Source organism: Rhineura floridana, chromosome 10 (genome assembly GCF_030035675.1).
Source record: "Rhineura floridana isolate rRhiFlo1 chromosome 10, rRhiFlo1.hap2, whole genome shotgun sequence".
NCBI classification, from domain to species: domain Eukaryota; kingdom Metazoa; phylum Chordata; class Lepidosauria; order Squamata; family Rhineuridae; genus Rhineura; species Rhineura floridana.
The window spans coordinates 18,095,925-18,121,556 of NC_084489.1; the positions used below are offsets into that span (position 1 = coordinate 18,095,925).

The following is a 25,632-nucleotide window of genomic DNA, read 5'->3' on the forward strand; positions in this document are numbered from 1 at the left end:
TCAAAGTTAGATTTCCTTTCAACCTTAATAATGTGAATGATTGCATATATTTAGATGGAAATTTTGTAAATATACAACTGTGTATTTTGCTAAAGGAAGTATACTAGCAGCCAGAAAGGAAAAAGGGAAGCTTGCATCCAAACATGCCAAAAGATAACATAAATAAATCACAATCTATAATCTATAGTATATGATTTTAAGAAGACAAGATAAAGCCTGGAAAACAATGCAAGGACACTACTGAGTTTCTTTATGGCTGCTGGGAGGGGATAAGTGACTATGGGGAGAGGCGGAGAGAATTAAACCACCTGCCCCCCAACACTCCCCCCCTTTTTTAATCCATTGGCAAGCCTGCTCTCTTATTGCTCTCTTTCTTTCCTGTTAGCTGGGAACTGCAGTGGAGCTCCTAGAGAGATCAAAGCTCCAGCAAACAAGCTTGATTTTTGGCTATTTTTTTTTTACACTGGGGTTGTCCAGCCAGTTAGCAGATTGCTGACCCTTTCAGCCACATAAACAGAGTTGTATGTTGATTGACGGGCCACTACTGCTGGACAAACCTCACTGGATCAACCCCAAAGGTGAGGGTGCCACTGTGACATCACAAGACTATGTAAACATGTAATCCTGCTTTTGCTTATTTGCTCACGTATGTTTGGTATTATTTGGTAAGGGGGGGTTAAAATGGAATGTTAGGGAAGGAGTGTTTGGTGTGAATGTCTCTGATTGGGTGTTGGATTCTCTGGTTGGGAGGAGGTAATGAGTGAGGGTCTGTGTTTAAAATATACTGGTGGTATTGTCAGTTAGGGAGTCAATTGGTTTTGTTCTGGGGCTTGGATAGTTAGATAGGGTAGGAATTGGAGTAGAGGGGGTGGGTGGGCCTGGGTAGGATTAAGATATAGTTACATAGTGTAGTGTTATATTGTGAGAGAGCTTATTTCTATCTGTAAGGTTTAAAAATTATCATCTGAAAATAATAAAGTATAATTTTTTTAATTGTTCCATACGCCTATGCTTGGTTACTGCATACCGTAAGTATATATCAGTCGGAGAGATGGTGAATAAACAACTAGTATTGAAATTAAAACTCTTAATTTACAGTGTCTCTTGGCAAATACTGTAAAGATGTTTCATTCTGAAACTGGTGGCAGCTTTATACCATAAGGGTATCCCTTGAAGGAAAGGATTGCTTCACATAGAACCTAGCAATAACTATATACGCAATGGGTTTTGGGTGTCCACATCACCCAGAGATAAGGATGGGATACTGTGGAGTGCCTAGGCTGCAGTGAAAATATTGCACACAAAGGGTGGGAAGTGTTGAATAGCCTCTGTACCTGTGTAAAGGATACATAATACATTGTATAGAGGCTGACATCCCCCTCATCTGCTGCAGGAAGGCAGGCATAGGTGGGCAGGGATGTCACACGTGGTGGCAGTAGCGGTGGGATATGAAGTAGGAGATGCAAATTTTAAAAAATCGGATCCTGAAGAATAGGGATTTGAAATTTTAAAGAGACTTGAAGAGAAAGTTTTATTATCTGAAAGTCTAAAGGTGAAACTAAATGGCACAATATATGAATATGAAGAAGGAAACTCTGTTGGAGCAATGTAAGAAACTAGATCTCACCTCAGAAGGAAAAGGGCCGAATGAAATAAAGTTAATGTTAATAAAATATCAATTAACTAAAAGATCTGGTGAGATACACCTTATGAGAGAACTCAGGTGACCCCAATGAGCCCAGAGTATATACAACATGAAAGGGAGAAACAGAAGGCAGAAATGCAGCAGAAAGAGAGACAGATTGAATTAGACAAACTGAAGGCAGAAATGCAGCAGAGAGACAAAGAAAGACAGAGAGGTGGACTTAGAGAAACTGAGAATTCAGGCAAAATTGGAAGAAGCAAAATTAGGAATCGGGGGGGGGGAATGCAGGCTGAGGAAAACAGAAGAGACCGGGAGGAAGCTAGACCTCCCAAAGTAAGTCTAAAAGATTTTAATGCATACGTGGTACATGAGGATGCCCAGATTTACCTCACAATGTTTGAAAAAGCTGCTCAAATGGGAATTGACAAGAGGGATTATATGAGATTTCTGCCTAGTCTTGTGAGAGGTGAGTTAGCAGAAGTGTTGGCAAGTTTTACCTCAGAAGAAGAAGTAGATTATGAAAAACACAAATCTGCTGTCTTCAGAATCTATACATAGGATTAAGTGCTTGGATAACCAGTGTGAGAGACTGTTGGGACCCTAGGAGTTAACATATTCTGGGTGGGAGACAGGGGAAGTCATATATTTGCAATACCCCAGACGAGAGATGGGGCAGAATGCCTGTGAAAGAAGTTCAGCTGGAGGTTAATTGTTGTGATGTGTGAGTGTGTACTGGCTATAACAGGCCTGCAACTTGATTGTTTGTTTGGCAACTCGGTTGTTTGTATGGCTAAGTGCCTATGGCCATCTTTTTGTGAGTGGACTGCTGGTAGAATGTGCAGGAGTGGGGGGAAGAAATCTTGAAGGGGCCACAGCAGGATGACTTATCTCAGTGATCAAGGAGTAGGAATGGGGGGGAAATTCAATTCAGTTCACATTTAAAGTCAAATCTATCAAATCTGCAACTTCTGAAAAAATATGAGAATCGAAACACATAAGAACATAAGAAGAGCCTGGTGGATCAGGCCAATGGCCCATCTAGTTAGGCATCCTGTTCTCACAGTGGCCAACCAGATGCCCATGGGAAGCCCGCAAGCAGGACCTGAATGCAAGAGCACTCTCCCCCTCCTGTGGTTTCCAGCAATTGGTATTCAGAAGGATACTGCCTCGAACCGTGAAGGCAGAGTATAGTCATCATGGCCAATAGCTTTTGATGCTGTTATTCTCCATGAATTTGTCTAATACTCTTTTAAAGTCATTGAGGATAGTGGCCATCACTGCCTCTTCTCAGAGTGAGTTCTATAACTTAATTATGCACGGTGTGAAGAACTACTTTCTTTTATCTGTCCTGAATCTTCCAGCATTCAGCTTCACTGGATGTCCATGAGTTCTAGCGTTATGAAAGAGGGAGAAAAACATTTCTCTATCCACTTTCTCCATGCCTTGCATAGTTCTATATACTTCTATCATGTCACCTCTGACTTCCTTTTCTCAAAACTCAATAGCCTTATATGCTGCAACCTTTCTTCATAGGGGAGTCACTCCATCCCCTTTATCATCTTGGCTGCACTTTTTGGAACCTTTTCCAACTCTACAATATCCTTTTTAAGGTGGATTACAGAGTATTCCAAATGTGGTCGCACCATAGATTTGTGTAACAGCACTATGATATCAGCAGTTTCATTTTCAACTCCTTTGAACCCTAGCATGGAATTTACCTTTTTCACAGCTGCCACACACTGGGTCGACATTGAGCTATTCACTATGACCCCAAGGTCTCGTTCCTGGTCAGTCACTGCCAGTTCACACCTTATGAGTTTATATGTGACATTAAGATTTTTTGCCCTGACATGCATCTCTTTACATTTGTTCATATTAAATTGCATTTGACATTTTACCACCCATTCACTCAGTCTACAGAGGTCCTTTCGGAGCTCTTCACAATCCCCCGCTTTTTAAACAACCCTGAATAATTTAGTATCATCTGAAAACCTGGCCACCTCATTCCTCACCCCCAACTGTAGATCATTTTTGAACAAGTTAAAAAGCACAGGTCCCTCACTTTTGTAAGCAGCAGGCAACATGATTCTTTCTCTGTAGCCAGTCTTTAAAAGCAGCAACAAAATTTCTGTAAGCCAGAACATGGTTCCCAGGACTCTCCTATCCATGTACTGACCAGATCCAGACCTGCTTAGCTTCAGCAAGGATGGCAGCCTTATGTACCTTTAAACCATACCCTGGGACCCTGTTTTAAGACTAGAATTCACACAGTCCCAGCCTCAAGAGCATAAGAATCCTGCTGGATCAGACCATATATAGCCTCCTGTTTCTAGCTCACAGGACCAGCAAGAAGTCACCAAACTGTCAGTATTTTACAAGATGTGGGTTATGAAAGAATTTGCTGAAAATCTGGGGAGTTTGTATGGGTTCTTATTCCAGGCTCACACAAGAGAATGCACAGAAAAGTATCAGGATAAGGAAAACCAAACCAATCTGATGTCACTGCACTGAAATAATAGTGTTAGACAAACACAAAGTCCTATGACTGAAAGAACTGGGCATGTTTAGCCTTGTGAAGAGAAGACTGAGGGGAGGTATGATCATACTCTTCAAGTACTTGAAAGGCTGCTGCATAGAGGAAGGCCAGGATCCTTTCTCGATCATCCCAGAGTGCAGGTCAAGGAATAATGGGCTCAAGTTGCAGGAAGCCAGATTTTGACTGAACATCAGGAAATACTTCCTAAATGCTAGAGTGGTATGACAATGAAACCAATTCCCTAGGGCTCTCCAACACTAGAGGCATTCAAGAGGCAGCTGGACAGGCATCTGTCAGGTATGTTTTAGTTTAGATTCCTGCATTGAGGAGGGGGTTAGACTCAATGGCCTTACACACACCTTCCAACTCTACTATTCTATGATTCTACAAATCCTGGGGGACTTCACTTTCTACATCCTTTCATTGGGAGAACTGTCCATTTATTCCTACTTCACAGCCATCCTTCAAAATTCAGACACACCCAAAGTTTGCAATGCAGTTCTCCAACCAAACAATGTTTACAAGAATGAATATATTATGCATGGGGGAAAGTGGGCATAAAAATGAACATATTGGTTTATTAAAGTATTTATAAGCTGCACTTTTCACAGAAGTACATCAAGGTAGCTTACAACATACAAGACATAATAAAATTTAAAAATGAATAAAAGCATAATTTAAACAATAATAAAAGCATCAATAAATACTGCATTGGTCAGACGAGAGAAATTCATGTTACAGAGGCCTGTCTAAAAAGTTTAGTTTTCAAGAGATGCCTGAAGGAAAGGAAGGATGATTCCTGCCAAACCTCTATTGCTGGGAGTTCCACAGGGCAGGGCCTGCCACACTAAAGGCTCTCAATGATCGACATGAAACAGGTGTCATTGCAGAGCCTTTTTTGTGCATGTGCATTCTCAGTTAATATTACCAAAAAACCTTTGAAACCTAACATTTAAAAATTTCTCAAAGATTTTTTGTTTGCTTATATTTTTCATTCAATCCTAATGCTAAGGGAAATGGCCTTTTCCATCTAACCTTAAAAAAATTATGTATTACCCTACCCTTCAGGGCACTCATGAAGGTTAAATTAAAAACAACAACAAATGTAGAATGAGTTGCTTGAGCAACATATTTGGTGACATAACATTCTAAAAAAAATTAGAAAATAAAAATGTAACAATTGTTATGGGACCCATCAATAAATAATACAATTAATCTCAATTTTTGTTTACTGCAAGATCAAAGAGACATGAGAAAGTTTAGATACACTGTCTATTCTGATTCTTAATATTGGATGAAGTCATTCAAAGTGAAACAATATAATAATTTGTTGGGATCCTAAGACCCACATAAAAGGAAGCTTGCAGAAGGGGCCTCCCATTACGCACCCACAAAAACCACTTCTGAGGAAGAGCTCTGGAATAGCATGGAATAGATGGGGTGTGGGGGGAAGAGGGGAAGTGTCCAAAATTAAGCAGAGGAACCTTGCGCAAGTGCAGCCAAATAATTATATTCAAAGTAAAAATAGTTTGGATCTGAAGGGCTGCTTACACAAAATAAAGGCTTTTTCATTAGCGCAATACAGGCTTCCAGTTTGTACTGATCTTTCCCATCATATCCTACACTTTTCTAAGGGTTCCACAATCCTCAGGAGTGGCTTTTCAAGAGACTGCAAGAAAGGTGCAGTGGGAAAGCTCCATTCCCTGAACTGAACCTTGCTTGAAGTTCTTAGGCTCCTTCTCAATAAAAACTAGCTCAATCCCATGCATGTTTACTTAACAAGTAACACACTGTAGCTCATTCCAAGTTAAGCATTCATAAACGGCATCCTGAAAGTGCCAAATACATATTAAGCTAAACAATCAACAGATTTTAATCCCTTATTCAGCACACCCTGAGTTGCACTTCTGAACTATCTTCTCAGCACTGTTTTTCTGTTTCTAAGTTTGTGTACAGGGTTAAATATAGTATTTCATTACTATTACGTATTTGACATATCTGTTGCCTAACACAAAACATCAATAGATGACCTACATATAGAATAAAAAACCCATCAAGTATAACAATAAAACAACAATATTCCCTTAAATGCCTGAAAGAGGTAAGTCTTAGCCATCTGGCGCTGAAATATGTCAATACTGGTGCCAGGGCTGATGGAGAGAACATCCCCAAGACAAGATTTCACACACCAGAAGTACTTAGGATTTCAAGTTGAAAGATGTTATTAAAGATAAGTACTTACCATACATGACTGCAAGTTTAAGATAACCAGTTCATGGCAATGAGTCTCAATGTGGTGGAGTGCCTCATCTACCAGCTGTATCAATGAATAGAATATAAATTGGCAGAAGTAGACATACAGCAGTGTGGTATGGCAAAATATCATTTCAATAAATGAATACTGTTCCATTGTTACAAACAATATTGCTTATACCCCAATATAAAACTAACTCTTACAGGTTCAACTTGGTACCTCAGCAGGTTTGTACCTGAGTGCATCCTCTAAGAAAGAGTGCTTTTAGTCCATTACACCCCTTCACCAGTGCTTCAATGCCATCTTTTGTAATTTGATCACACCAGGAAAGATTCAAGAGTTCCAGATTTTGGCATCCCTCACTGTAACAATGAAGAAAACACAACACTATGTTTGAAAAACTATTAGAGTAGCAAATCCAAATTAAACTCTTCTTAAGTATTATAGGTAACTGTCAATTGCTATAGAAGAAAATCTTGGGGGAAGATCACACAAATATGTAAACTCCAACAATTCTAGGAAAAAACACCAAGACAACTCAATAATTTCAGCATATGCTGAATAATAAATATATTTACCTTAAACTCCTCAAAGAGTTGTTTGTGATGGAAATACAAGATGTCAGATCCAGACGTTTTAGCCTTGGGCAGAATTTGCTAAGGTTGTAACAAATGCTGTAAAGAAAGAGAGGCACTAAAATGTCTTCAGCTTAATTTTTTTTTTAAAAAAAACAGTTCTTCTATCAAATACCATCAACTTACCTATCAGTTATTTTTGTGCATCCATTAAGGTTTAATTGTTCGATGTTTCTACAGTTCTGTGCAAATGTTCTGCAAAAGCAATAAAATTAAATAACCCAATTAAGTAAAAGTTTTTATTTAGTAATACACTCTCCCCTCAGGCATTTATATTTAGCATTTCACAAAGCATCAAAACACAGTTGCTTGTCTTTGAAAGAGAACTCTGGTTCTATTACAGCTTTAACATTGACTCTCAGAATCTATTTGCATCTTATTAATATCATCTCTTTTCCTTTCATTATTATGCAGTCATATGAAGGAGGAAAGGTCTCTACACAGCTATTCTTTTGAAATTTCCCAAGCAATCAATGTATAGTGTTAATTACAGTAAGAAATGTCTATCTGTTTAAAAGATTTACGTTTGATGAGTTGAAATAAATGGACAAGGTCATCTAACTCTGTATCAGATCAGGTTTTAAGCATCTAATTCACAACCTTGTTGTCAGACAGCTCCAAAAGGTGCTGTATTGATGGGTCTCTGGCAGATCCTGCATCCCTCAGACACTGGCATTCAGAGGTTGTACAGCTCTACTACTGCACTCTTCCCAGTGATGGTGCTGGATGAGTGAGACCAGTTTTGATAGCCTCCAGCCAGGACTTAAAGGCTTGTGGTGTCTTATTCTATGACAGGGGGCTGGAGACTGGTCCAACCTGTCACAAAATCATCCAGCCAGAAAACATGAATAGCAGTCCAGTGGCTGCAAGATGCAATGCCTGTGGCAGAATCACTGCTTATAGGGATACTGCAGGCAACGCATCTCTCACTGCCTAGAAAGTTCTGGTCAGCAATGGCAGATTCCCTTCCCCCAGTGACTAACTCATTCTAGGCTCAGAACTCACTTGTACTGGCACCGTCATCAGTATCAGTTGCACTCGTAGTCCAGAGTGGGTCAATGTGGTTCTGTGTGTTCCACTCAAACACGTTGCCACTTCTGCCCTTCCATCATGGTTGAATTTTTATCATGCTGAAGATTGTAATGTAAATTTAAAAGTGCTAACATTTTAAAATATCACTTACTTCAAAGAAGTGTCTCCAACCCCAAGACAGCCTCTCAGACTTAGTTGTCTCAGGAAACCACCACATCTTTTGGAAATATTTTCTAACACCCGGCCCTTAAACAGATGAAACAAATGTCAACTTCATATCTAATCAGATGGATTTCAAGGGGAGATCCATGCCAGGGAGCATAATGTCTAAAACACACAAAAACAAAAACAAACAAAACAAAAAACATTTTTCTTGTTGAAGACCTCATGTAAATTCTATGTACATTAATGGTCAGGGATGCTGGAAAGAGGCATATCAGCACCTTGCAAAATGATCACTTTCAGCACATACAGATCATCTTCAAAAATAAACAAATATAAGTAAGTAAAACTTGTTGAGATTGCTATCACCATATACACATGTAGGCCCCAGTACTGTAAATACTCACCTAAAATATAAAGGAGAACCTAGTGACACCAAACGTATTTGCTAAATCAGGGCCAATTTAAGCCACAACCCTCCTCCTTGTCAGCATGGAAATACTGCATTTAAGATTTATATAAGCCTAGAGTTTACTTCCAGGATGTTAGTTCTTTGTCAGCCTCACCGCAATATGTATATTAGAATCAGGACAATATGTGCTGGATTGTGACCATTAAGTTAGGAAGTGCTTTCTGATGTATCCCCTCAACAAATATTGAGGTACAGCATTTATTTATTTATGTGGACTATATGATCCATTGGAATGCTTCCAACTCTGATTTTATAATAAAAAACAAAAGACATATCAGTTCATGAACTTTAATTCTAGAATGCTTATAATGATGAAAAATGCTGGATACAAATTATGCCCAAGTTAAATGCTAAAGCAAACTGACTTAAAGGCATACCCCACTTAACGTTGCTTCACTTAACATCGCCTCGCTATAACGTACATGCTCCATACGTCCCCATACCCCACTTAACGTTCGCGTGCTTCGCAATAACGTACATTTTATTGGCATGACACCGCTGCCATCTAGTGGTGATTGCGTGCAGTACAAGTGAAGACAATTGCTTCACTTAAAGTAGATTTTCACTTAAAGTATACTCTCCGGTCCCATTGCGAACGTTAAAGCGGGGTATGCCTGTATTTTGTTCCAACTTTTTTGTATGCCATAGTTTGGCTCTACTTCCCAGAAGATTCTAAGGAATCTTAGGAAATCATGCTAACAAATGGGCTACATACTACAGTATTTATTTCATTTGAGTTTCATCAGAAAATATTGCGTACTAGTCTGTGTATATGTTAATAAATACTACTTTGCAATCTTTCCTGATGAAATCTGTTATAAACCCTCAAAATAAATTAATATTGTAACATGTGAGCCTAGTAAGTTTTTATTTATAGCTGTCTTCGGTGTTATAAGGAGCTATGGGTAGCACACATAGACTTCTCATTCCCTGGATTGCCCTGGTATGTTGCCTGCATTACTATCTGGGAAAAGAGACAGAAGATTCTATTGAGCCTTACAGAGATTCTTCACCACATGGATGTAGCACCCGTGTATGGATAGAACATACCTCCATAATGATTTTTCTATCTATAGACCTGATGAAGGTAAGAAGCTTTCTACTGAAACGATACAAAATGCTCCAAGTGGACTTCTGCAATAACATCTTCTCCTTGAAGACTGCAAGTCAAAAAAACACTGGGGGATCCTAAGCACCAGAATACATGGTCTACTTTCAAATATTTTTTGAAGCTTTTCAGTATGTTCAGTTTTTATTTAAAGTTCTCATTAAAAAAATAAAACTACCATCCATTTTCAGTGGCACACTGTAAGAAATACAACGTAAACTATATTGTAAAGTACATCTCTGTTATTTTGGTACTCTCACTCTTTACAATAGATTTACATGCTTGTACCACCATTCATTTTGCATTCCAAGAATAGTTGTGTCTGTTAACACTACAATGGACGAAGAAAAACCTTCCTTTTTCATTGTCATGCTATGTGTTACTGGGCACATATTAATAGTCTCTTCCATCATAAAAAGTGTTAAACATTAAAACGGGCAGGGAACCTTTCTCAGCCTGAGGTTTGTGGACAATTTTCTGAAAGCTACATGCGAAAGGTAGGTGAGATCAGAAGCAAATGTGGACAGGGTAACAGTATGGCTCTTACAGTATGGTAAGCTACATTCCAACCAAACAAAAGCCAGAGGTTTGTGTATATATCATGCCACACACATACACACATATATCCATTCTCCATCCAGGCAAAATTATGACCATTCAAACAAATTCCAGCCAGGCAAAAGCACCCAAGGAGGGCAGAGATCAGACTGAGGAGGGTAGTGGCCTGGGCAGTCTCAAGGGGCAGATAAAAAGGCCTGGAGGGGTGCATTCAGCCTACAGGCTGGAGGCTCCTCACTCCTGCATTAAAATGTCGCATAATTATAAATCTTACTCTTACCAGCATGCTTATGTCTAAGTACTGTGCATGAGATGTCACCAAATGGCATGCTTGGAAATCACACTGAGCAAAAAATAGTGGATACAGGGAATATGTACTTTGTGTACCTTAAAAATAATCCAAACAGTTGATATTGGGCATTGCAGGAGTGCTGTGGCGTTCCTCTGCATGCTCTGTGGTATATTAAATGGGCATGTTCCCTGCATGCACAGGTATTATACCCATGCAGGAGAAGGATCTGCAAAGGTTCAACAAAACTCTGTTTCACCTCTCCCCATGAGCATGAGCATGCAGAGTTCACATGAGAGCAATATGGAGAACGGGAAGTCTAGGCATGCCTTCCGTAGACTCATCCAGCCATAGTTTACAATAATTCTTATAATATGACCTCTGCTTGGTCAGGCTACATTATTTCTGGAGTAAGGGTTGGCATCAGCACCTGGCATCCTTAGGCACCTGCCAAGGCTGCAGCTTTGGGTGACTAGTGTCAAGAAAAATATTTATTTGGCTCAGTGAAATGGTTCCTTTGCTCAGACTTCTGGGTAGAGAGAGTTGGCTTGGGTGAAAAGATTTCTTTCCCTCTAATTAAACATGAGCTCATCCTCGCACCTGTGTTATCTGGTATGATCCACCCAGCAAGGCCACTATGGTGGTTCTGTTAATGGGTAATGGATGCCTCTCTGGTGAAATATCAAGTACACTCGTTCTGGAAAGTTACAGCCAGACTGGCCAGGAGAATTGGTTTGCTGTTACTAGGCCTTTTGCTATAAAAGTAGCTTTGTCATTTGCTGGTTTGCTCTATTTGGTTTGTATTAAGAGTTAGGCAAGTTAGCTTTTGTTATTTTTATTTGGTGTCTTATAATTCCTTAAATATACTCCTGTACTCTTAACAGATTTGTATAATTATATTTCTCATGGTTGTACAGGTTATTTTACGCTACTATTTTAAAATAAGTAATGTATTAATAAATCTGCTTCTTATATTTTTGGTGTGGTTTCTTGGAACTGAGCTTTGGGTACTAAACCAATTCTTTGGCTTCTTAGTTAAATTGCTGCTGAGTGATTTGGTGGGGACTAGGGGCTCAAGAGACAGAGAGCCTGATTCTTAGCTCTTATTGAATCTCAAGTGACCTCCAGAGTATAACATGGGAGCCTCCTGACTCAAGTTGGTTGGAGTTAAGGAGCAGCGGCAGCTTCTACCTTGCAGAGTTGGTTTTTATCCTGGTCTTTTGGCACCTATTACACCAGCAAGACTCTGGTGCTCAGGTTTAGGGCTAATAGTTCTTGAAAGCTAGGTCTGGGAGCCTGCTGCCATTTTAATTTCTTAAAGTGTCCTGGATCAAAGAGACATCATAGGCACTGTGGTAAGTCAAAGTGGTAGAAAGCTCCCAGCCACCCAGTGCAGATCACAGTGTTATTGCTGCCCACCAGTGCTGCCTCCACTCCCACCATCAAGTAAGCCAGAAGGCACCAAGAGCTCCCTCAAACCTGAAGTTAGCCTTGTCTGGAACTCATATAATTTGTAAGAACAGAGAGAGAGGGTACACACAAGGGCCAAACTGCATTGCCTGCCCATATGTATGCATTGTGAGAGGGGGAGAAACTCTGGGGAATCCCTCTGCATGCAGGCAAGGAAGGATCATACCTCATGCGCCTATATGCTATGTGACTGATATGGTTTAAAACTCAAAGTATAGAAGTAATTCCATCTATCTCCTAGAAAAATATTTTGGAAGTACTGGATAACTTGTCAGTAGGTCTGTTAAACTGAACATTAATGGCTATGTGACATTAGTTAGATGGGCTGAACAGTTTGCTAATATATACAAAAATATGCAGGCAAGATAATTGATGCATCATATATAGTTCTCAGTCAGAAGAAGTGTCATGAATCCAGAGTCCAGCAGCAATCAAGACAGAGTCAGACACTACAGAGACTCCAGCTAAGGAGCTGGACCAGGTTCAAAGCTCTAAGCCTGCCACTGGAGATCAGGAGACCAGGCCACTGAGCCCGACAGGAACCCCTAGAGAATCTCCCATACCACCAGGGCCTGCAGGGCCAGAGCCAGTACCATCACAGGTATCTTCTCCTGAGTCTGAGGACTCAAATGCCTCCCACAGTATCATACTGGTCCAGCAGCAGCAGAGGGAGTGCACCAGGAGAGAGGCTATGAAAGGGAGGAGCCCATCGTCAGGCCAGAGAGTTGGCCAAAATAATCTAAAGTTTTTAAAGAGGGTTGGCCTCTGTAATTCTCTATCGTCAACCTTTTGAGAATGTTGCCTGCACAGAAAAAGAATTTTTCACGATCATCCTTTATTTCATGCGCACTGTAACAAACAAAGAAAATGTGACCAAACTGAGGGCATTCAGTGTTCTGGTGGGAAAGAGGTCAGATGGGCTTTCAGTTGCCTATTGCTCTAAAAAAAGCTAACTAAATAAAAGATACTAGCTAGTTTTAAATCCAAGCTCAACCAATAAGAAGTTAAAATTAAATTAAATATGTACTTCAAAGTCGTAATTTCATATTGTTTTTTATGATCATGAAGAACTATAGTATTACTAACCTCTACATCTGTCTGAAAGTTAAAAAGGTCTATTCTTTGCCAGTTACTTCCATCCAGGGCCAACACATTCCAGGTCTAAAATACACAAAGCACACATATATGTTCATTATAATTATTGTATTTTCAAAACCTTCCTCTTAAAAGGAATACTGAAAGCATAAAGAACCGAGAATGATTTTTCCATACTAAAAATGGTAGACCATGAAAATAGCCTACTAATAATTCAGTTGAAGGAAGCGACATTTTAATTAATATTTTAAGGCCCAAATTCTTTTAAGGGATAAGTGCTACTGTAGGAGTGCAGGAAAATTGCCTAAATACAGATAGTCAGGAGAAAGAATTCTTGGTGAGGTACAGTGGCTAAGAGTGCAACTTGTAAACCAGGTTCAAATCTCACCTCAGCTATGAACTCAGTAGGAAGCCTTAAGCAAGCTACTATTCTCTTTAGCTCAAACTTGTTGCTCCTGGAGGAAGGCCAGAATATAAATTGCATTAATTAACCTACAACATGGAGATAATGTAAGTAGTCTATTCTGCAGGGCTGTTAAACATGCAACACCACAATACATACTATAGATACTATACATATCTACTCAGAAATAAGTACATTGAGTTCATTGGGGCTTATGCTCAGGTAAGTGGATGCAGGATTACAATCTGAAATACTACATGAAGCGCTTCATAAAGGCCAAGTATTATTATTATTCTACTCTCACATCTATTGTTTCTCAGTCACTACATCTGCACATGTTAGAAGTTAAAATATTAGAAATATGGTTCATAAACATTTATTGACCAATAAATATATAGGCTTTATTTGGATGCAACATTAACAATGATTTGGAGCTAGTGAATGAGCTTTGGGCTCATTTCCTCCCACCCCCTCCTTTGATGGAAGGCGGGGAATAGAAACTTTTGTGTATATTTTTAACTAACATAGTTTAGAATTATGTTTGAAACCAGGCAAATTGTGGTGAACCTTAACTATGGTTTACCAAAACAAACAAACCTCAAACCTTGGTTTCTGAAGTTGGCTTGCTTTCTTAAACCATTCTTATAATTAACCACAGTGCAGGATTCAGATGTAACACTACATAATGGTTAGTGGGAAAAGCTGCGAATCTCCTCCTTGCAGCCATTATAAAAGAAGAGAGCAGAAACAGCAGCACTCATACCTTGCAAATACACTCCATTTTATGTTATACGTTGAGAACAGGCTCAGACTATGAAACTGAATCCAAAGACAATTAAAGTCAGTTAAAATACACAATCACTTTCTTTTGTTGTTCACAGAACACATAATATTGCAAAGCAAACACCTTGCAGTACCTTAGAAACTTGTGCGCATCGACACAAAGTAATTATGTCCAAGAAGGAAAATATTCTATGAGAAAGTAAAAACAGAAAAGAAAAAGTAAAACTATTTTTAGATGATCCAGTCTAATACACCCCTGTAATCACATTAACTCAAGTTAAGAACATATTGTCATAAATATTGAGTCAGATCAGGGTTTACTCTTTGACAGCAGCCAAGAAAAAATGATTTAAAGGCAGTTATAAGAACTTTGCTCACTTGTAGTCTTTGCACATAGTGACACAATGCAGAATATTATAGCAAGAAAAGAAAAATACATACAAGATAGAGGTTTATTCCATACAATCCTGGATAGACTTCTAGCCTAAACCCTCTTTGAGACCTTTCCATTCCCATGCATTTAAGAATAAGAAAACTATAGTTGGGAAACAGCTTACTGGACACTGTTAAGCAACTCAGGACCATTCTGCCTGGCTATGTTATTCTGTGTGGTTAAGAGGGCCAAAGGTTCAACTGGAACACTTAATGTATTTACACAGAGGAGAGTGTAGAAGTTCCACTAGGCTTTATCAAGGAAGGGAGAGGAACAGAGCTAGATGATTTAATTGTCACTGTTGCCCATAAACACAACTCAAAAAGCAATTTTGCTCAACAAACATATTTATGATAGGTAGTAACTCTAGAAGAAATCCATGGGTTTGGAAGCAACCAACCATGCAATCTATTCCCTAACTGTGGGCATTCTCAGATGCTACATCTGCACCTTCTCATTGAATCAATACAACATTTTATGGGTGGAAATAAACTCAGCAGCTTGAGAAGAATGGTGGCCCCTATAGCACTACTGGTCTGATCAAAACTGGAACTTTCTCTCCTCTCAGCAGATGCTTTGAAGTTTAAAAGGGAGGGAAAGTGAGCTGAGATCAAGATAATCATTCATGGATATCCAGTGTCAAGTCTGTTTTGGCTCTGAGTGGTGAGAGTAGTTAATACTCTGTTAGTTCTTCTGTATATTTGCTCAGTAAGAATTCTCTCCCATTCCCGTAGTAATAAAATATCCCATATTTACCAACTTTTCTAAAGCTGGTAAGCATTGCTAACAATTCAGATAATTCTTAATTACCACCAAAGCAAAAATGATTATTTTCTAGCTGTAATGATAATGTACTTTAAAAATTATCTCCAAACTACATATTGATACATTTTTGTTACAAAGGCAATTAAAACTAGGCATATATTAACTATTCTAAATCTGAAACTTAAAACCAAGGAAGTTTATTCTACAAGCAATAACCATATTAAAACTATAAATATGTACTCTAGAATTACCTTAAAAGAAGTTCTTTTGGTAGCTTTTTGTTAATAAGAGCTTCATCATCATTAGGAAGTGCCTAAAAAGAGAGAACCACAAAATGTTTAATGACCATGTATAAGGAATGCAGAAAGAAGATAATTTTTCCATTATTAACAGCCTTTTCTGGAAGTAACTCCACAATCTTGGTACTAAACTGTTTAAACAATGTGTCCTCTTATATCACTGAAAGGGTTTCTAAGTTTATTATGATTTCAGTGCAAATCAGGGGGAAATGTTATCCTCCTGAGAAAGGGAATTTTATAAAACTGTATTTTGCTGTTATGTCATTTTTTAAAACTATGTTTTATATAACTTTGCTGGTCTGTGACTGTAATAAATAAATACTACTAAATACTAAAAAACATACGTTGAATGACAATTCCTTTAGGTCAGGGGTAGCCAACAGGTTAACCTCTAGATGTATTTAAACTCCAACTCCCATCAGCTCAATGCCCAATAGTCAGAGATTACAGAAGTTGTAGTGATGGAGAATTTTTCTCCTTGGGATCTTTTGCTGGGGGTCCTTGAATAAATTGGAAGACACAGGCTTGGAGCATATGCAGGGTCAGTCCCCCCAAAAGTCTGGAGAGGACTGCAATGAGGTACAGTCTGCACAGATCTTTTATACCTTACATGAGATATTAGTTTACCGATCACATAAGATTTCTTCCCACATAACATCACAGTTCTTTCCTCTTGCAATATTTCCAACCAACCAGATAGCTTTATTTAAATGAATATATGCATATTCATAATTTTGCAGATACCTCCCATCTTATTGTCTTGTTGTCTTCTCAGATTGATGTCAATCTGTCTCCTTGCCTGATATTACCACTATTCTACTGTCATACGTTACTAATGATTTTACGCCGTACATTCCATTCCACCATGGCTCCTGATCAACCAAGCTGGCCAGGAACATCACATCTTCCTTTAAATAATACCATGATGCAAGGCCAAGTTTGGTTCCCCCTTAGGGTGACAGAAAGTTCTATATAAAATTCTACTTTTAATTATACTGCTATAGAGAAAGATTATTTTTAAATCACTATATTATAGCCGAAAGCCACACAATATAAAGAACGATTAGGGAACGCAGTAAAGGAAAGGGGTAATTCCGAGCCAGCCACTCTCCATCAAACACAGAGGGATGAAGAAGGCAGTCCACCTCAGAATACCTCTCACCTTGAGAACACATATTATATCTATGAAGTAAAATTATACACATCATGCTATTGTAAAAATCAGTATCAAGCTCAAATTTTATCTCCTTTCTATCTTGATTCTGTTATGAAGACTTCCCTTAGATGAGGCCATTGCTCTGCAGCATACGAGACCAGAAACCTCTTTTCCAAGATCAAATAGTAAAAGTATATTAATCAAAAGATTGTACGCATTTTGCTGAGGACAAAATGCTCACTAAAGGTAATCACAGTGAGGTGACCGTGACCAGGGCCGGTTCTAAAGGGTGACCAGGTGGGGCACTGGCCCGATGGCCCCTGGAGCTACAGGGGGCCCCTCCGTTCCCCTTCCGTGATCCGTGCCCCCCCACGCTCCCTCACCTACCTGTCTGCTGTCTTTTACCATTACCCTTAATAAAGATGGCGGCCGCGGTTTCCCTAAGGTACTGAAGCCCCTGCCACCATCTTAGTTGATGGTAGAGATGCGTGCGCATAGCACGCACGCGTGCCATCAACAAAGATGGCGGTGGAGGCATCATCCCCTTAGGGAAACCACAGCCGCCATCTTTGTTAAGGACAATGGTAAAAGACAGCAGACAGGTAGGTGGGGGAGGCACATGCGTGCGTGTGCAAGCTGATGCCCAAGGGCCCCGGCATTCCTGTAGCCAGCCCTGAACGTGACCCTTGCCTGTTAACCAGGTTTTTCTCACAGGATTCTAGGATTTTATGATCCTCTGGATATTTTTCTTAATTTTATATATTCATATAAAGCAAACATATAAACAAAAATGTATGAATTCTCCCTAATCTTAACTAAACTCCTCATTTTTACCATGGGAAATCTAACCAGCTTCCCCAGCACTAGTTGCTTTTCTTACTAAGCATGCATGCTTGCTCATCAACAATATGTCATCAATCATAAGATAATCATACACCCAGGCCTACCCGCTTCTCATGAGCTGTGAACTTCAAGCTGAATTTGCTTTTCCTTATGATCCCAAGGCCTGTGGCCTTTGGTTAATTTTATTATATAAATCTATACCTTCTTATACAGTAACCTATATTTGTATGTGTGAATTATAGAAAAAAATCCATTTTTCTCCATCAGTAGTCCAGTATCATCTGAAGGGCACCACATTGGCTATCCTGTTTTCTAATGGGAAATCAAAAAGACAATTTGAGGTAGGATGAATTGATTAAAATCACCAAGAAAAAAATCCCTTGATATAAATCAAGTTTCCCACTTTCAAATTATGTTCTGAATAAATATGCATACTGCTTTAAAAAATACCGGGTTGATACATACTACATGCAAATGAATAAATATCTGTATAAATGTTATTTGTACAAAAAAAGAAGCTTTGAGCTAAAAAAATTAAAAACATACTGGGTTGGATCCAAAGAACTGGAAGCAGAAGGAAGCAGGAGTTCTAGAATACATACCATACTAGAATAGGTAGGTCTTATCATAGTTCTTGTTTCCATTTGTAAGAGAGATTACACAAAATCTTGCACTAGTAGATCATCATGTTTAGATTTAGCTTCATGTTTTGCAGGTAAAGCTCTAATGTAAGATGTAACTTGTTAACCGCTTCCTTTGGGAAATCTGGAAAGATGTAGACCAGTTAAGGTTCAGGTCCCAATTCAAAGTGTCCTTTCTCTCAATCTGTCTTCCTTCACTGTTTATTTAATGCTCAGGGAGACCTTGAGATGAGATATGAAATTGAGGAAGCATCCAAACTAGGAAATGTGGTAGTAATGGGTGACTTCAACTACCCGGACATAGACTGGCTGCATATGTGTTCCAGTCATGACAAAGAAGCAAAGTTTCTAGATATTCTAAATGACTATTCCCTAGACCAGTTGGTCATGGAACCGACCAGAGGGACGGCAACCCTGGACTTAATCCTCAGTGGGGACCGGGACCTGGTGCGAGATGTAAGTGTTGTTGAACCGATTGGGAGCAGTGACCACAGTGCTATTAAATTAAACATACATGTAACTGGCCAATTGCCAAGAAAATCCAACACGGTCACATTTGACTTCAAAAGAGGAAACTTCACAAAAATGAGGGGATTGGTAAAAAGAAAGCTGAAAAACAAAGTCCAGAGGGTCACATCACTCGAAAATGCTTGGAAGTTGTTTAAAAACACTATAATAGAAGCTCAACTGGAGTGCATACCGCAGATCAGAAAAGGTACCGCCAGGGCCAAGAAGATGCCAGCATGGTTAACGAGCAAAGTCAAGGAAGCTCTTAGAGGCAAAAATTCTTCCTTCAAAAAATGGAAGTCTTGTCCAAATGAAGAAAATAAAAATAAAAAAAAAACTCTGGCAAAAGAAATGCAAGAAGACAATAAGGGATGCTAAAAAAGAATTTAAGGAGCACATTGCTAAGAACATAAAAACCAACAACAAAAAATTCTATAAATACATTCAAAGCAGGAGACCATGTAGGGAGACGATTGGACCCTTGGATGATAAGGGAGTCAAAGGTGTACTAAAGAACGATAAGGAGATTGCAGAGAAGCTAAATGAATTCTTTGCATCTGTCTTCACAGTGGAAGATATAGGGCAGATCCCTGAACCTGAACTAACATTTGCAGGAAGGGATTCTGAGGAACTGAGATAAATAGTGGTAACGAGAGAGGAAGTTCTAAGCTTAATGGACAATATAAAAACTGACAAATCACCGGGCCCGGATGGCATCCACCCGAGAGTTCTCAAAGAACTCAAATGTGAAATTGCTGATCTGCTAACTAAAATATGTAACTTGTCCCTTGGGTCCTCCTCCGTGCCTGAGGACTGGAAAGTGGCAAATGTAACACCAATCTTCAAAAAGGGATCCAGAGGGGATCCCGGAAATTACAGGCCAGTTAGCTTAACTTCTGTCCCTGGAAAACTGGTAGAAAGTATGATTAAAGCTAGATTAACTAAGCACATAGAAGAACAAGCCTTGCTGAAGCAGAGCCAGCATGGCTTCTGCAAGGGAAAGTCCTGTCTCAGTAACCTATTAGAATTCTTTGAGAGTGTCAACAAGCATATAGATAGAGGTGATCCAGTGGACATAGTGTACTTAGACTTTCAAAAAGCGTTTGACAAGGTACCTCACCAAAGGCTTCTGAGGAAGCTTAGCAGTCATGGAATAAGAGGAGAGGTCCTTTTGTGGATAAGAAATTGGTTAAGAAGCAGAAAGCAGAGAGTAGGAATAAACGGACAGTTCTCCCAATGGAGGGCTGTAGAAAGTGGAGTCCCTCAAGGATCGGTATTGGGACCTGTACTTTTCAACTTGTTCATTAATGACCTAGAATTAGGAGTGAGCAGTGAAGTGGCCAAGTTTGCTGATGACACTAAATTGTTCAGGGTTGTTAAAACAAAAAGGGATTGCGAAGAGCTCCAAAAAGACCTCTCCAAACTGAGTGAATGGGCAGAAAAATGGCAAATGCAATTCAATATAAACAAGTGTAAAATTATGCATATTGGAGCAAAAAATCTGAATTTCACATATACGCTCATGGGGTCTGAACTGGCGGTGACCGACCAGGAGAGAGACCTCGGGGTTGTAGTGGACAGCACGATGAAGATGTCGACCCAGTGTGCGGCAGCTGTGAAAAAGGCAAATTCCATGCTAGCGATAATTAGGAAAGGTATAGAAAATAAAACAGCCGATATAATGCCGTTGTATAAATCTATGGTGCGGCCGCATTTGGAATACTGTCTACAGTTCTGGTCGCCTCATCTCAAAAAGGATTAGAGTTGGAAAAGGTTCAGAAGAGGGCAACCAGAATGATCAAGGGGATGGAGCGACTCCCTTACGAGGAAAGGTTGCAGCATTTGGGGCTTTTTAGTTTAGAGAAAAGGCGGGTCAGAGGAGACATGATAGAAGTGTATAAAATTATGCATGGCATTGAGAAAGTGGATAGAGAAAAGTTCTTCTCCCTCTCTCATAATACTAGAACTCGTGGACATTCAAAGAAGCTGAATGTTGGAAGATTCAGGACAGACAAAAGGAAGTACTTCTTTACTCAGCGCATAGTTAAACTATGGAATTTGCTCCCACAAGATGTAGTAATGGCCACCAGCTTGGACGGCTTTAAAAGAAGATTAGACAAATTCATGGAGGACAGGGCTATCAATGGCTACTAGCCATGATGGCTGTGCTCTGCCACGCTAGTCAGAGGCAGCATGCTTCTGAAAACCAGTTGCCGGAAGCCTCAGGAGGAGAGAGTGTTCTTGCACTCGGGTCCTGCTTGCAGGCTTCCCCCAGGCACCTGGTTGGCCACTGTGAGAACAGGATGCTGGACTAGATGGGCCACTGGCCTGATCCAGCAGGCTCTTCTTATGTTCTTATGTTCTTATGTTTAAGTATTATGGCCCTTGATGGAGCATCTTCTGCAGGACAAGGACCAATAGATCTGAGTACTCTCTCCACTTGGAGACTATAGTATTTGAGCGACTACGCTCTCTCAGCACTTTTTCAACAAAATTGAGTGAATCCCATTGCAGCATTTTTTCAGCCAACTTAAGAGGCACAGGGTTTTTTTAGCAGATCTTTTCCCTCCAGGTAAATGACTTTTGCCTATAAATCTTCTATTGTCTTTAACCAATCTGCACCACCACCTTCTTAGTATTGGTCCTCTCAATTACAGCCCTCAGCACATCTTGCCCTTCTTTAAGGATTCTGAGTTCTCTGGCCACCAACTACAGGAGTTCATGCATTGCTCTGGTCTCTGAGCCCACCACCCGAACCTCTATTTTGAGAAGGCATTGGCTCCTTGTTCTGCCACCAACAGGATTCCATCAGGATGGCTGACATGGAAGGCAATCAGCAAGAGGAAAGTTTGGGGGAAAGTATTCACTCTTTCTTTAACGGTTTTGATCTTTGTTCCATTAGCCTAATTTTATGCAGAAAACAGCAATCATCACATGGATGTCATTTTGGGAGGGACAGAAGATGCAGGTCTGAGTTCTGTGTTCCACTGCAAGCAGAAATCCAGAATCTCTGCCCGAGAGTGCAATGGGAGGACAGGGACTTTGCTGAGCAGACATCCGTATGCCACCTGTTGATCCATTTATATTTAATTGGGAAGCTGCTATCAAGCTCAGAAGGTTGTATCCATATTACCTGGGATACCACAAATAACACTGTTTGTAATTATTGTTTTGATAAAATAAAGGAGTGTTTACTTTTAAGCTTCATAACTTATTTACAAGTCAATTTTGTGTCCCAATAACGGTTTAGATCAGAAGATTACTTTCTATGTGCAGAAAGCATCTTCTGCTCACAAGAGGATTGTTTTAAAGCCCTTACTCAAGCATGACATTTTTAAAAAAGTAAAACTAAATTTAAAGGTGTTTTGTTTTACATCAGTACAGGTATACTGTTATAAAACCTATGTATTATAGCATTACATGAACTCCTGAACAAGCATTTATGAAACTATGCCAATTTTTACAACCACCACAGGGCCGCCCCAGTTCTTGGACCCAACCCTCAATGTTACATAATACATTTCATCTTCTTAAAGTTTATTTTTTAAAATGGATTCCATATATTAATTCCCCTGCCCCACCCCCAAATTTCTGAAAGGGTGAGGGCTGGGGGGGGAAACTACACATTTTACATTTCTATAAATCCTCTGAAATGTAAAAATATTCAATTTAACAGGTTAATGGAGATCTCAGTATTTCATAGCTTACAAATAACATCAGCAATACTGATTACTCTGATTCAAAATTGCTGAGTAAATGAACAGCTTCATTTGTGAATATATTCCAGAAGGTGAGCCGTGTTACTCTAAAACGGGGGGGGGAGAGAATTCTGTGGCACCTTAAAGATTAACAAATGTATCATGACACAGTTGCAGGCTAGAGATAGTCAAAATCATCTATGCCTAGTCCCTGAAAGGTTATGCTACAATAACATTTGAATTTTTAGTGTTTTATAATTTCCTCTCAAATGACATTTTATTTAATAGTTAATATTTAATCAGTTCTTTTTTTAACTTAGAACAGTTAAGTAGCATTAAAAATAATGTTTGATTTCTTTATAATTATTTCAACTTGTGAAGATAGGAATGTTGTATCATATGAATTCCGTTAGAATTTTTAGAAAACTGACTTTTAGAAGTGCTGCAGTGCAATCCTTAGAGCTATACGAGTTTCACAAGCAGAGAAGAGAAACCATCAAAAACGTCTGCAGCAAGTCTTCTGATTCCTCTGATTCCCCAAAGGGACTGGATACAGCACTATGATGTCTGTAATCCTCTTGTAAGCCTTGGAGAGAGTGGGTGGAAGGAAATTGGGCCTTCAGTATTTCAGAATGTTATATCTGGAACATAGCATACGGCATAGCAAGAAAAAGCTATTCTCCCCAGAGCTGTATGGAAAACTGTTGGGAGGGTAAAAGAAAACATCCTTAATTTTCCAAATGATTAACTGAAGCATAAATATTAACTAAAGTTTTTCTCCTTCTCATATAACACCAGAACTCATGAACATCCAATGAAGCTGAATATTGCAAGATTTAGGACAGACAAAATAAAGCATGTCTTCACACAGAGAATAGTTAAACTATGGAATTCGCTCTCACGGATTGCAGTGATGACCACCAACTTGGATGGCTTTAAAAGAGGATTAGACAAATTTATGGAAGACAATGGCTTCTAACCTTGATGGCTAGGCTCTACCTGCATAGTTGGAGGAAATATGCTTCTAAATATCAGTTGCTGGAAACTGCACGAGGGAAGAGTGCTGTTGCACTCAGATCCTGCTTGTGGGCTCCTCATCTGGTTGGCCAATGGGCCACAGATCTGATCCAGCATGCTCTTCCTAACTGCTGAAAATAAGTTAAGATAGCCTGCTGTAGAACAGAGAATTCTGCTTCAATTACACTATTTCCCCCCAATTTTATGTTATCAGTTGTAATCCGTTTCTCACAAGACCACTGGTTTACCATTTCCCCTCTTCCCTTATAAGAAATACATATTCATACTTGCAACAGTTACAGACATAAGAGTCCTATGACTGGGTGACAGATATTGCTACAAAAATGTTCCAGAACATGAACAAATGGAGTAGTTCAGATAATTTTAACACCAAAAGGAGGACACAAGTGAGGGGAGTAAAATCGTTTCCCCACCTTGCCTCCCTGTGCTCCATGCACTTTTCTCTCCAGGCTGATTCATTTTTGCATAGGAGCCAGACTGGGCTCCTACTGGGAGGAAGGGCGGGAAATAAATTTAATAAATAAATAAAATGCCCAAGTTCATGGGGCTATTCATTGGTGCCAAAGCAGATGTGGTGGCAGCAGACACAAGTGTCTGTTCAAATGTCTGGCTCATTCATGAGTAAAAAGGGAGCAGCAGGGGCTACTTTTAACATCAAGAGGTTATATGGGTGAGGTGAGGTGAGCTGAATCCTTCCCCATCCATTGTCTCTGTAACTTTACATAATGTCTCCATAATACCCCAAAGTCAAAACCACCCACACAGTTTAGTTTAACAGTTTAGGACTGGTGAGAAGTAAGATTTTTATAGGCCAGGGCTCCACCCCCCCCCTACTTCACACAATTTGGGCTGGGCTGGAGGGACAAGTTAGTTCTATTGGGCAGATGTCTGTCTAAGTCACAACAAGCAAGTGCACTGCAGGTAGGGGAATGAAGCAGACTAAGCACACTGAGACATCAGTGTGAAGAAGGGATGCTTGTCCCAAATCAATCTCTCAAAATGTACCAAAATGAGAGAATTTGGGATGGATACCAAAGAGCCTTGTTGCTCTAAAAGGCTTAATATCTTGAGTGCCACAATGCACCAGTAGCCTCTTCAACACCCAAATGGGGCTAGCAAGAGAGGACAATGGATCCGTCGTGGGCTGATCAGATGCTTGCAGCCAGGGTGGGGTCAAGCAGGCAACGATGACAACAGGGTGGGGTCAAACAAGCAAGGATGGCAACACTGGGGTGTTCAGGGTTACACAGTTGTTTCCTGTTGCAGATACGTTAATAAATAGCCTCAGTTTTACTCCATATCTCTCCAACATCTTCAATCCAGTGTAGGGTTAGGGTCAAACAAGCCTGTTACAAAAAAAAAATCTGCATATCACGCCAAACTGCTGTTTGCCCTCAGTAGGAAAAAATATATATTTATACCTGCATTTTTCCTCTGTAGGGTAAATAGCAGCTTGCTGTGTCTGATTTTGACTGGGGAAATGATATGGGTGGAAAGAAGGGAACTTTGGTCCTTACCTGAAATAAATTTCTCCTGGATGATAGTCCATCAAGTGGGCTTTGGGCACCACTTAGTGTCCATAGGCAGGAAAAACAGCAGAATCACGGGGAGTAGGTCACCTCAACCATGTGATTTCCTCACACCTAATACACTTTAACAAGGAAAAGGGAAAACAGGTAATATCAGACCTACTCCCCCGAGACATAATAAAAACACGGACACTATAAGAAAAACAGTTCAACCAAGTAAATTGTATTGAACAAACTCTCATAGAAACAAGTAACAAACAAAGGCAAATATATGCCTGGTA

The 25,632-nt window shown here is 39.6% G+C and overlaps 1 protein-coding gene across 4 annotated transcripts in view; it reads right to left on the reverse strand.

The window, feature by feature from the left end:
- Nucleotides 1-25,632, reverse strand: part of FBXL2 (F-box and leucine rich repeat protein 2) — a 53,554-nt gene that overhangs the window by 12,443 nt on the left and 15,479 nt on the right. For all 4 annotated transcript variants that reach the window (XR_009758161.1, XM_061586990.1, XM_061586991.1 and 1 more), the window contains exons 2-9: nucleotides 15,892-15,953; nucleotides 14,577-14,631; nucleotides 13,248-13,322; nucleotides 8,254-8,348; nucleotides 7,197-7,265; nucleotides 7,014-7,109; nucleotides 6,671-6,797; nucleotides 6,424-6,498 (exon numbers count right to left, since the gene is read on the reverse strand). Coding sequence is in view for 3 of the 4 variants with exons in the window: in XM_061586990.1 (XP_061442974.1) it covers nucleotides 6,424-6,498; nucleotides 6,671-6,797; nucleotides 7,014-7,109; nucleotides 7,197-7,265; nucleotides 8,254-8,348; nucleotides 13,248-13,322; nucleotides 14,577-14,631; nucleotides 15,892-15,953 (654 nt within the window). In the remaining variant the exon portion in view is untranslated. The remainder of the gene's footprint in view (nucleotides 1-6,423; nucleotides 6,499-6,670; nucleotides 6,798-7,013; nucleotides 7,110-7,196; nucleotides 7,266-8,253; nucleotides 8,349-13,247; nucleotides 13,323-14,576; nucleotides 14,632-15,891; nucleotides 15,954-25,632) is intronic.